Raw genomic sequence first — 13,688 nt, 5'->3', positions numbered from 1 at the left:
CTGATCATGGGGTGTGGGTTAGGCAGGGCCCCTGGATCTGGGAGGTCGGTATAAAGGCACTTATCTCCTGGATCCAGCAGTCCCCGACTCGCTGTAATTGCCGGGTTTTATGAATTGTGGGAAAACCGTCCACATGCAGTTAAAAACAAAATGGAGGTTAAAAAAGAGACTTCCAGCCTCATTACAAGATTTAAATTGGACCTCCGTCCCCTGGAAGCGAGTTGGCCGCCTGCTCCTGTCCTGCCCCCCGTCCCACCTCTGTCAAAACCGGAAGTGGGCGGGTTGGAGGTGGATCCAGGTCGGGAATTCCATTTTTAACAATTTAAGTATCCCCACACTCAAAACAGTTTTTTAAAGTTAAAATCCCCCCACCACAACACATGTTTTGTCCAGGACACCAGGGAGAAGGCCTCTGCTCTTCTTCAATAAACGCCATGGGATCTTTTACATTCACCCAAGAGGAAAGGCAAGGGGCAGGTTTTCATTGGGCCGTGGAGGCGGGATTGGAGGCGTGTGGGGTGTTAAAATATCAAAATCGAGGGGGACAAACCCATCTCGCCCCCAACCCGCCTCCATGCCAGTTTCAAAGGAGGCGGATACCCGACCTGTGCTGGGACCCGCCTCCCTGAGGTGGGAAGGGGATTAGTGCCAATTAACTGCCTGTTAACAGGTAGTTAACAGGCAGTTTTTAGCCTAAATCCCTATTTTTATTGCTGAAGTGTGGGATTCCCGATGGCTCCAAGCCACGCCAAGTTAGCGAGGCAGGCCGTCAGGCTGAAGGGCTTGGAGGGTTGTAGGGGGGCATCCTTTACCTGGTTTATGGTAATTTACCTGGTCAGGCAGCCTTTTGCCACTGCACTGTGACCAATTCCAATCAGCGTTTCGAATCGCTAAACCCTCCTTCCAGTTCTGACTGGAGGAACTTATAATTAATGATATATTAAAAATGGACAAATGGTCTGGATGCAAGAAAGTCAAACTTTATTAAAACTAAAGAAACTACACCACACGATCAAAGTAATCACGGTAAAATTGCTTAACAGGGGAAGGCAGACGGCAAAAATGAGAGATAAATGGCTACAATGTTAATCTTACAATCTTAGCAACATTTCCCTTAAATTACCACCCCTTTCCTTCTCACTAGATTGTCTTGCTAGTGGGTCAGAAGCCTTGCTCACCTGCAGTCCAAAAAGTAAAAGAGAAGAGAAGAAGAGATGCTTCTGGGAAGCTATCTTTTATACCCCTTTTGGGGGGCCCACCCAGATATGATGTTTCTGGGCTAAAACAAAAGAGATCCAAACTGTCCACTTGTCTGTGATGGGCTATCGAATAAAGCTATTTCCTTGATTGCTTGAGTAAATAGCCTTGAAGGTATTGTAAACAGAAAGTCATTGTTCTGTGGTCAACTGAGACTGCAGTCTCAAGTGGTTACTTCCTTGTGTACACAAAGTAGCAGTTTCTGTAAACAAATCGATTATCGAACTTCCCGAACTGCCTTTGATTGGCAGATTCAAACGGGCTACTCCCCAGTGCAAACAAGCAGCTAGTAGGTTACCGGACCTGCCCAATACCACAAGGTGACTGACAGCTCAGGCTTCATTCATATGCTAACAGCCTGTCTGCCCTTTTGAAATTCTGCTTCCATGAGGTCTGTTCAGCCATTTTTAACAGTCCAAAACTCAAGAGTACATCTTTTAATAAAATGTACAATCTTAAATTGTGCGATTTTCACAAAGTTCTTTGATTCCAGTGTCCAAGTGCCGCCTAGCTTACGAGCTTTTTAACGCAGCCTTTTTGCGGTTCTGGGTATGTTTTAAAACATTGTCCAACCCAGAGACAATTTAAATCACAAAAGTCTTCGTCCACGATGTGGATTAATATTTCCCGACCTTCGGGGGCTGAGGGGATTTTGCGACCCCTTCAGGGTTCGAGATGTCCGGTGTTCAGGTGAGTGATGGGTGCATGAGTTCAGAGGTAAGTGTGTTTGGTGTGTGTAAAGTGTTTAAAGAAGTTTTACTTACCTTTACTTACCTTTACAGCCTTCCTTCCTTCAGGTCTCGGGAGTCCCTCATCTCGGCACAGAAAGCAGAATGGCCGCGAGCTGTCAAAAGTTGCAGCATTCAGCTTTCTGTTCTGGAGAGATCTCTAAATCAGCCTGACAGGAAGGAATTAACTGGGAGTATAGATTGTCAGTGTTTGACAGCTTCATACAGCTGTCAAACGCTGATATTTCATCTGTCAAATGCTTTTGACAGATGAAATGGCAATCTGTGATGTCACCTGTTGCCAGGTGGCCCTTAATTGGCCTGCTGAGCCCGCTGGGCGGGCTCAACAAGGTCAATCAAGTGAAAATCGCGTGGGTTGGCCACAACTCGAGGCGGGACTATAACCCTGAAAGTTGTAGTCCCTACACGCCTCCTCAATCAAAATCCAGCCCAGCGTGTCAGGTCCATGACTTTTCGTCAGAACTCGATTTAGCATCTCATTGGAAAGAAGGCACCGCTGACAGTGCAACACTCTCTCAGTAATGCACTGGAGTGTCAGTCTAGATCATGTGCTCAAGTCTCTGGAGTGGGATTCGAGCCCAGAACCTTTTAACTCCGAGGCGGCAGTGCCACCAACTCTGGGCCACGACTATATTCCTCGGTGTAGCCAGTACACCGGGAACGTGAGTCCTGACAACACTGATGAGTTTTACTGACTTTCTTGGGTTTTATTATCGCTTGCTCCACAATTTATTCAAAAGAGGGCGCTCTAAAACAAGAATCCGTTCTCGACAAGGAGGGCGAGATATACTCGGGAGCTGCTGTGCACTGTAATCCATGAATCTCTGTAATGTGAGCTCTGGGGCTTCATATTTCACACTGATTCTCTTTATATTGCGCTGTGGGTCTATAAATCTGAACACATGGCATGAATATGGAGCAGATACAAATGAAACGAATTAGACCTTCTCTTAGTTTAGAAAATGTAGACTAATGTCTTTATTCACCGCACCAATAGTTAGAGAGTGATGTGGGGGGTGGGGGGCTGGTGAGCAAATTAACAGTTACACTGTTTGAGTTCAGCCTGAGAGCGGAGAGGGGAATATAAACCCTGATGAAGTGGTCGTTACTTATGCAGTAAATACCTGCGCTTCGTGAAGTAGGAATAGACCTGGGCTGTAAAACCAGCGAGATGAAGAAAGAAAAGCGAATTAAAAAAGAGTGAGGAATGAGAATTCAAGGTCAGGGCAAAGAGAAACCCCGTGAAATGAAAGAAAACCGGCGGATTCAGGAGGGTGGGAAATGAAAACTTCAGTCATGGCACCGCAATTCCGTGCCGCCCGGTCGGTTTTGTATAGAATTCTACTTTGGTTTTCTTTGCTCCCTCCGCCCTGCGAGGAACACCGTCCCGTACAGTCACTTTGAGCCGCCTGTTCGTGGGCACCTCCAGCCCTGTTCAATCCTGGGCAGCCAGTAGGCAGGGTGAGGGTGAGACTCGCTGCCATCCTGCCCCTTGCCCTCATCCCACACCAGAACCGCCCGAGTAAAGGGTTTGCAATTCGACTGCAAGCGGATAACTCCGGGTGACTGGGATCCCGCACATGGGCCGCCTCGCAGAACTATACACGGTGCAGAATACCAGCAACTCGCCTTTTCCCATTGACTTATCGCATGCATCTGTTTAAATGTTTTCATTTTAAATCAATTGCTTTGTGGAGGGGGGGGGGGAATAGATAGAAATTAGACATCATTTCAGTAACGTGGGCATAAGTTATGGGCACATAAACCGTTCTAGGTAAAATGTAACCTATCTAAAATGGCATGCCATATGAACAGGTGACAGGTTTATAATTGAGATAGAGCGGTAAATATTCTGATTATGGATGGACTCCCGTGAGAGAAGTGCTGGGAAGTTATTAAATGCAGGAAACAGTCAGAAACAGGAACCCTTTGGAAAGGGCTAGCACTGACAAATGCACGGCGGCTGCTGGAGCAGCTAATAAGGGACTCTACTTAACCCACTTGTTTCTCGCAGCCACTGTTAGTCACCAGGCGCGTCGCCTAACATCTTTTTTTTTGCTAACGCTGTACCTCCTCCCTGTTTTTCTAACTTGGGATCGCTAACCCCCCTCCCCGCCCCTTCCTCCCTTCTCTCTCTCTCTCTCTCTCTGCCTGCTGTTGATTTGAAGTGAATTGTTTGCATGGGTTTGCTGCTGGCTACTTTCTGACTGAACGTGCATCTCCCACGATCCCTTGCAGAGTGCTGCCTCTCCTCTCTCTCTCTCTCTCTCCGCTTTATTGGAGTAAGTCGATGTGAGACGTGAAGATCATGTTGAGATTTCTGCACTACTCTGGGAAGCATCTGCTCACTCCAGACACCTAAAGAGTTTTTAACCCCCCACCACCAAATCCAGCTCGACTCCGGGAAAAGCGGCGAGCGGGAACTTAGTCCGGTGGAATCTTGCATTTAAATCCAGCTCCTTCAGACCTGTGACCACGAGAAATCGCTGGCTACCTCCTTTTGAGCATGATTTTGGAATACAGGACGGGACTTATTCTGTACTTGTTTTGGATCGGATATTCTCATGGGATGCCTCATGTTATTCGAATTGGTAAGGGCTGCTCTCGACATTATACCTGTGTTTGATCGTCAGCTACTGTTGCTGCTCTGCCCGGTCTGCGCTGAGGGCACTATCAGGAGATCGGCTCCGTTTTTTGCCGTTAATGTTTTAGCCGGGGTGGCGGTGACTGGGGCTGGGGGGGGGGGGGGGGTTGGAGAGAAGGAATCTGGCAACTTAATGCATGCGGCAACTTCAGAAAAACCCCAGCAACTATCAGGGATGGACTCGGTCTGTCCGCGTAACCATCACAAACCAGGTGTTTAGTTGTAAGACACGGTCATTTAAAATACACACACATCTAAAGGCAGATACTTGAGGATGCACCAGAGTTCATAGAATAATAAGCAAGAGTAAATTGATGGACGAATTTCAAACGGAAAGAAAACAAATGATTCTGAAAACGAGAAAGGGATCTGTAAGTTTGCTGTCAACACCGAGAAACTTAGTCCAGGAAGACTAGACTTCATTATTGATGGGTTGTGAGCTAAACTCAGGGTCCGGTTTATTGTCCTACCCGCCGTATCCCAGGCGGCGGGCTCTGTTATAACACTGTGCGCTGTATAGGGATTTAATTGTTGCTGTAAGTGGGAGAGTGACAGGATGATTAAAGTTGTACATTTTGGTTTATTGCTAAAGTAATTAGGTTGCTGTCGGGTGCATATATAAGAATAATGACCCCACCCCCACCCCCACTCACACCCCGGGACAAGGACATAAAGAGGTGGGGGTCTCTTGTATAAAACCAGGGCGACAGGCGAGCGTGGATGGCACCGTGTGTGCACAGTCAGGACTATAAATAATTGTACATATGCGGGTTAAAAAGGGGGTTGGGGAGCAGAGCCTAATACAAAGAGAGATGGGTGGAATGGACCGGGGTCATTTATGTATCATAGTTCTGGGTATTAAGTGTATTTATAGCACACACGGGTTACCGGGGTTAGATATCAGAGTGGGCAGGTAGATAGAGGCAGAGATTTAGAGGCACGGGACAGAGACAGCCAGGATGATAGATGGACATGGAGCAGTGGAGTGCGAGAGGCAGCGCTATCTGTCTTGGTTTTGTGTGTCTAGTTTAGACAGACACTTACACTGGGAGCATGGGAGGCCAGTGAATATGTCAGTACTGCGCTAGGCTGATCTCCTTGCGTGCCCATGTGTTTTAATCTCTCACGGTGACTTGTTGGCGAGTGCCTCTTAAATTCGTGTCACCTGTCTGTGCCGACTCGCGATCGAGCGTTAACAGACGGAAAGGAAACTGAGGAGGGAGAGACTGGTCTTTCTGTGACTGACAATGCGATTCGAGCTCTGCTCCGCTGTATCAGACAGCTGAGTGGCGATCAATAGGTTTGTGTCCATGGCAAATAGCTTCAGACAAGTGGCTTACCGCCACCTGCGGCCGCCAAGTAGATACAGAGGAAACCCTAAAGTGCTCGACATTCACATGTGGAATTGTACAGATGTTCACACATATTAAGGTTGCTCCCTAAACATGGGGGGTATTGACTGGGATTCTATCCCATTGATAAGCCACAATTAATAACACGTGTGTTTGGTGAGGCGGTGTACACATGGATAACCTGGAATGGATCCGATTCGCAATTTAAATGGTCAATGTGAGCTGTTATCTGCCATCAACGAGGTGCCGGCTGGTCTGCAAGAACCAGACTTGAGACTGGAAACGGCGCTGATCGCATTGGGGCGGGGGGGGGGGGGGGGGGGAACAGAATTGAAGAGGATGTGCCGAATGCACGAAGTACACGCCGAGGCAGGACTCAGTGAAATAAATGCTGTGAGGTTATATGTTTCTTTTAATCCTTCCCCCGTCCCGGAGTACTTGTAATAAGAGTTAGAAACTGAAGGTAGGGGAGCATGAATCCAAACATTCCTGATCAGAGAGTCTGGAGATCCACTTTGTATCCTGTGCATCACAACACAAGGGGCATTGGAGGGACTGGGAACTCGGGACAAATCCCAAGCAAAAAAAAACCTTCAATCTTTGGTAAATGTGAGAATCACTCACTCGCTGCTTCCATTTTCTATTGTGTAAAAGAATTATATTTTCTACAGTGGTGAAGTTGAATTATTATTAAATGGAAATGGAATACAACACACGGCGGGGGGGCTGCTTCTGAATAATTAGGACCTGATCCGTGTGTTGCCTTGACCCCCACAATGGTTGACAGGTAACGGTTCCTTACGCTGAGCTATGGGGTGAAATTGTAAGGTATAGGGTGAGAAATAACCTCAATGTCTCGAATTCCGAAATTATTTGGGTGATTTTTAATTCACCGTATCACAAAGCAAAATTCCCCCCTCCCCCCACACACAGAGGGACGTGGCTGCAGTGTAACCTTGGTGAGACTCCAGCAGGTCTATGTTCCCGGAGGAGATACTTTGAAAAGTACAAGGGTTTGAAGATGGTGCATTTCCCCCTCCCTTTCATTCATTTCTTTAAAAAGTAATCAACAGGGCGAGTACTGTCCATATGAAACCGCGTGTACATCTATGCCTCTCTCCATCCATGTATTCTTCTCCGTCCTCTTAGCACAGATCGCATGTACGAGGCTCCCCTAAAGTCAGTCCTTAATTCGGACAGAACCAGACTCAGAAAGGTTCGGAGGAAGAGGGAGCGAGCTTGTCTGGGGGGAGGGGATGTGAGCCAGCGCGTCCAGGAGAAGAGATGGGTCTGGTCGCTCCCGAGGCTGCAACGTTTGAACAGTGTTTCCATTATTAAGTGCCTTTGTTTACAACAGAAGGGAATGAGATCAGGAGGATGAATTGTCGGAGCAGCTCCGCGCAAAGCGCTTGGGAAAAGAACAGTCACTCAGAGAGTTCAAGATTATATGCACTGGTTTACAGATTCAGAAAAACACAGACTGTACGAGATAAATATAGCACAAAGGGCAGGTTAGAATTGATAGAGCGGGTGGCTTTGTAATAAATACAATTGGGAGTCGGGGTCAGCTGGAATGCTTGCTTTGGTGGCCAGGGGAATATCCCATTTTAAACCCCTGCTTCCAGCATCAGAGCTGAGTACAGTAGCGTGAAGTTAGCAGATATCCCAAAGTTCTTGTATCTAGCGTCAGACTTCAATGTGGTTGACTCTTTCAAACCCTATCGCTGATCCTCGCCGAAATCTCGCAATTCCGCCGGCTTTTTGCTCTTGATTGATTCTAACCGGCGGCGGGCCGGATTCACTCCGACATAAATCCGCAGCACAGAACCGCCCCAAAGACCCTTCTGCCCGGCGGAGATTCTATCCGAGGAGAACAACACGCGATTGAATGGTAACGCCTGACTTTTGAAGCTGCCCCCGTGTCAGAGTCTGTCCTCCTTCCCTCCGTTTAATTTAAGACACACTTAAGACTATTTCATTCCGTAAGCGGTTTCAACCAGGTTTAGGGGCAGATTTACGATATTTAAATGAGGAAGTCAAGTTTGGGCAATTGTTTATGGAGCAATCAATTGCTTCCTCGGACACCTGAGTTTTTCCAGCATTTTCTGTTGTTATTTCGAATCGATCACAGTTGGGTAACTAATATTGTAGAGTAGGGAACTGGTCGGAATGTTTCTTAATTCTAATCAGAGATCTTTCTTCGTCATTCGTTTCAAGGGTGCTGACACCTGCTGTTTCGAAAGTATGTATGTGCCCTCTCCCCCTCCCCCCGCCCCAGTTTTATTGTACACGGTGCCCCCAGATTCACATCATTACTTTGGTGGTTCGTCCAGTGTCAACCACACATGCAGCATTAGAGAGGGAGCCTCTCGTCTGGGTGTTTGTCCGTGGAGATCGATCAGGACAGCGGGGGAGGCCCGTGGAATGCTAGCCCTTTCCCCTCCCCTCCTGCATCCTCGGTTTGCTTGTTGGACCCATCCAGGCCATTCTGCAACCTGTCCCCCCTCCCACTCGCCATTCCTCAGACTTTGGACATTGACGCTGAGCAGACTGTTGGACAGGTGCTGGGATGTCACATGCATTTTTCCTCATTCCTGTTCCCGAGCAACGAACACACAGCGCAACGCTTTCGGACTTGCCACCTACCTTTCCGCTCCGAAAACCCTATAAACCGCCCGATTCTCAAAAGTAAATAGTACTTTTCAGCCACGCTTCACAGATCCCGGTCATTTTATAAAGTGGTATTCAATATTGATAGTTTAAAATTGCTATATAGGCGAAACAGGTGACTTTTCTCTGCTCAATCTACAATCGACTGTTTAAGTAAAGACACATCTCCCGCAGTCTATCTCCACCTCTTGCATTATTCATTTCTGCCACAGATCCCTCTTTCCCCCACATCAGACTGTCCCGCTCTGCCCGTCTCACTCTTTCTGTCCCCATCTCACCATTGCTCTGTCTGTCCCTTCAGATGTGTATTCTCTCCGTTTGCATCTCTCTCTCTCTCTCTCTACCGGTCTATTCCTTTTATTTCTGCCCACCATTCTCCCTCTTTTTAAAAACAATTCTGATGGTCTACTTCAGCATTTGTAAGAAATGGTAGTTTTGCAGATGAATTCTTTATCCAGGGTTCCATTGGGGACCCGCGCTGACTCCTGCGGATCTCAAGGGCCCACAACTCGCCTCCGGGTTAGAGTGAGAGGGGAAAGGGGGCCAGGATTCCTGCTCCTAATTGCTATCCAGGGAAGTCAACGCGCGTGTGGGGTGGGTGTTGGGGATGGGCAGGATCTGATTGGCTGTGATCACCTCTGCAGCCTGCCAGCACTCGGTGTCAAGACTCACACATGAATGATGACCAGTTGGGCTGGGGACCAAGGGGGAGCGGTCCCTGTGGAACCCAGCAAGCGGGTCGATGTCTTCAAGGGGAGAATATTGGATTAAAAAAACACGTGCTGATTCCGTGTTTATCGTTCGCTGTGTGTAAGGAAGTGGCAAAGACGTAAATTAAAATAGCACAGACTCCACAGAGGAAATCCTCCCCCTCCCTCTACCCAAAGTGGTTGGAATGTACCTGTCTTTAATCACAGGTTACACATGGACACTTTTAATCGGAAGTTGTTCAGTTCCTAATGTCGCAGAAAACAATGCGACGGTTCTTAATATAATTATCTTCCTACCTGACAGGAAAGGGAGGGGCGGTGTGTCGGCATCTTCCACAGATAGCAATCAAGATGTTGTCTACTATATCAAACCAAAAAATTAGCTGGTTTTGCCATATTTTATAGTCAGAGTTGCTTTTTATTTAAAAAAGGCACAATAAGCCTTCCATCCCAGCTCGCCCATTCATAAATACTGAAAGGCAATTACTAAGGCACAGAACTTTCTGACATCCAAGATTTCAAAGAAGGGCTTTTACTATAAGTGTTCCGGGACTCCCGTCTTCCTTTTAGCTGTAGGTCTCCACGCTTATGATGGCCATTAAAACACGCACACTTGGACTACTATTTAACTTCCCTGTAATAACACCGGGCCAATCATCTGCAATGTATAGTGTGAGTGTCCCAGCCTCCGATACATCCCGACCATCCTGCCCCGCAATCAGCCCGTGCACGCGCTGGTTAATTGCAAAAGACATGAAAATGACTTGGGAAATTGTCAAGTGTTGGACGGAAATCAACTGGAAAGAGTGCGTTACCAACATGTTTCTTGCGGCGTTAACATGCAGACAGCGTCCCCGGAGAGTGTTTATTCTTTGTCAGATACCGAGTGTGACAGGGTGAATAGGAGAAACCTGCAATGAAGAGTGGAAATCCTAGAAACACACAACAGGTCCGCCAGCATAGAAGAAAATGACCTGTTAAAGTTTGGGATCTAGACCCTTTGAGAGACCTCGTGATGAAGGTTCTTACCCCAAATACCCTGACCGTCCCTCTCTTTCCGGTGCTAACTCGCCTGCAGTGCTTTGCCAGTGTTCCCTGCTTTCAATCTCAGTGGGCAACCCGACCTGAAGTTGGGATTGAGTCGCAGGCGATGCTGGAACTTGACATGGCAGGGAAAGGAGAGAAGGGGGGTGGGGGGGCGGAGGAGGGCACGGGGGGAGGAGAACTGAACCCAGCCGAGGTCGGCGCAGATCCGTTCACCAAAATTAAACGAGTGCGTTGTGCTAAGTAGAAGATTTGAGCAGGCAAAGGAATTCACGCCGAATTATAGAAATCACTGTACAAAACTATTCAGACAATGTAAACTAGATTATAACAATTCCATGCAAGAGACCCAGCAATAAAATAATTCTAAAATTGTAGCAGTTAAGTCAAAGCTACAACTGAACATAAAATATAAGCATGGTAAAACGGTGTTACTGCACGTTATTTTGTGGATTTATGGAAAAATCCCTCTTATGGCTTAACCTACATTACTTATTGGCTGACACATGGGGTTTCCTGTACTCTCACTGTGAACCTCCACATTACAAACTGTTTGCATATACAATTATAATTTATTCTTCCACTGATATATACATTCAGTGAATTGTGGTCTGGATTTGTGTGTGTATGTGTGTGTATAACAGATAAGTCGGCTGCTGTACCGAGCCTTCCAATAGCGAGATGTATAAGCCAATGAAGCCAATAAAACAAAAAGTATTTTTTGCATGTTCGAAAGTCTGATGTTGGAGCATAAAAACACGTGGAGGAAACGTGTCTACTTTATTAATTACAAATCTTTACAATGACCGATTTAATTTTGGGGTAGGTACAGTTGGAACAATTGCACCGCTAGTCAAAGAACTTCCTGCTCCGTTTTTAGCCTCTTATCTTTTGCAGTGTGCTCCAAAGTGGCATCACAAGAGGTGGTATTGCCCGGCTGGGCGAGATGTCATTGATATATATATAATGTGATCTTCCTATCAGTACCCAAAGCCCATCATTTGGTTCATTCTGAAGCCCTGTGTCCAAACTGGAATTGTGTTTTTTTCCCGATGAAGTGTAACGTCAATCAGATCACTTCAATCAAGGGAGTACAGAAATGCCGCGCCTGCCTATTAGTGCTGAAGTGTATCTGTCATTTCTTATTTGAACGTGGAAGATCTGGAATGTACAGATACTGTATCCAGTTTATAAAGAGAAGGGCATGTAATGGAATGGACAGACACTGCACAGTTTATAAAGAGAGGGGTATGTAATGTAATGGAATGGACAGACACTGCACAGTTTATAAAGAGAGGGGTATGTAATGCAATGGAATGGACAGACACTGCACAGTTTATAAAGAGAGGGGTATGTAATGCAATGGAATGGACAGACACTGCACAGTTTATAAAGAGAGGGGTATGTAATGCAATGGAATGGACAGACTGCACAGTTTATAAAGGGAGGGGTATGTAATGCAATGGAATGGACAGACACTGCACAGTTTATAAAGAGAGGGGTATGTAATGCAATGGAATGGACAGACACTGCACAGTTTATAAAGAGAGGGGTATGTAATGCAATGGAATGGACAGACACTGCACAGTTTATAAAGAGAGGGGTATGTAATGCAATGGAATGGACAGACACTGCACAGTTTTTAAAGAGAGGGGTATGTAATGTAATGGAATGGACAGACACTGTACAGTTTATAAAGGGGTATGCAATGGGACAGTGGGCACTGTGATGTCAAGATGCCCGTTGATAATTTGGGGATGTGTTTGTTTTAAATGAAATTACATTTTACTTTGACAGTCTGTGTTGCAGCAGATATGAACTGAAAATCAAGACGAAGGGCCAAGGCTGAGAATGCAGGCCACCAGCAAGACTAGAGTTAGAAAAGATAAATGATGTGCACTGACAGGCTTACATAAACTTGGAAAAGAGTTACCCAGGAGCTGTTGGAAAGAATGTCATTTTTAACAAGTGTGTTTGATTGTGTTGCGTGATAAGACCATGGGCAGCACTGCACTGTATGACCTGGCGGCAGCAGTTAGATCAAGCTGCCAAGCTGCCCCGTCTAACAGTGGCTGCATGAAATTACCACTGATATTTAGGGGGGGGGGGTTGTAGATCCATATGTTAGAAAAAAAATGTACTTGTAGATGGAAAAAAGTAATATCAGAGGATAGCAGAAGTATTCGCGTCCTGCGACTTCAAGTCACCGCCGGAATGTTCCCTTCACATCTACCTCGGAGTAAATGAAACACAGACCCCGCTTTATGAAGGATTGATCCACAGTACTGCCATGAGGCTTTCTAAGACTTGCAGAAAAAAGCGACTGCTGACAAATCTTCCCCCCACAGCCCACTCATTCAGCAACTCAATCTCACAAAACCAACAGGAAACTTTGGATGAAATATATGCTTCCCGCGCAGAGTAATGACGGTTTCCAGCAGAAAGCTGGCATCAGATTGTCCATATTTAGCAACCAGATATAAAAACATTTGCCAGGAAATATTGTAAGCCTGTGTCAGAAGTTCTAAATAATAGAAGTGATTTAATAAATTCGGATTCTATGCTTGATCGAACCATGCCTTTATCTGGATTAGATTATGCAGTGGATACATTTACGAAATAGGACCTATCTACATACGATTTCACTCACCGCTTCCCCTGCACCATACACCACGTGTGACCTAGATGGGCGGACAATTATAGAATCGTGAATCATACAGCACAGGAGGCCATTAGGCCCATCGTGCTGTGCGTCTCTTTGAAGGAGCTATCAGATGAGTTCCACCGCTCCCACCCCCCCCCCCCCCGCTCTTTCCACTAGCCCTGCACATTATTCCACTTCAAGTATTTATCCAATTCCCTTTTGAAAGTTACTATTGAATCTGCCTCCACCACCCTTTCAGTGCATTCCAGATAATAATAACTCATTACATATTTTTATCTCTCACGTGGCCTCTGGTTCTTTTTGACTATTCCCAGAAATCTGTGTCCTCTGGTTACCGACCCTTCTGCCACTGGAAACAATTTCTCCTTATTTACTCTATCAAAACCTTTCATGATTTTGAACACCGCTATCAAATCTCACTTTAACCTCCTCTGCTCTAAGCAGAACAATCCCAGCTTCTCCAAACTCTCCACATAACTGAAGTGTTTCATCCCTGGTACCATTCTAGTAAATCTCCTCTGTACCCTCTCTAAGGTTACAGAGGAGATTTCTGAATTAGACACACGACTCAGCATTTTTCATAAAGGTTTAGCATGA

General features: G+C 46.2%; 1 protein-coding gene across 1 annotated transcript in view; it reads left to right on the top strand.

Annotated features, from left to right (window-relative positions):
* The first annotated feature begins 4,144 nt into the window (after positions 1-4,144).
* LOC147103101 (glutamate receptor ionotropic, kainate 3-like) overlaps positions 4,145-13,688 on the top strand; it is a 582,747-nt gene continuing 573,203 nt past the window's right edge. Inside the window, exon 1 of the mRNA XM_085962417.1 lies at positions 4,145-4,597. Coding sequence (XP_085818543.1) covers positions 4,513-4,597 — 85 coding nt within the window. The 5' untranslated portion in view covers positions 4,145-4,512. The remainder of the gene's footprint in view (positions 4,598-13,688) is intronic.

Source organism: Somniosus microcephalus, chromosome 20, assembly GCF_052327205.1.
Source record: "Somniosus microcephalus isolate GS21.2 chromosome 20, FLI_Smic_1.0, whole genome shotgun sequence".
NCBI lineage: Eukaryota > Metazoa > Chordata > Chondrichthyes > Squaliformes > Somniosidae > Somniosus > Somniosus microcephalus.
This window is presented reverse-complemented; position numbering and strand designations above follow the sequence as displayed.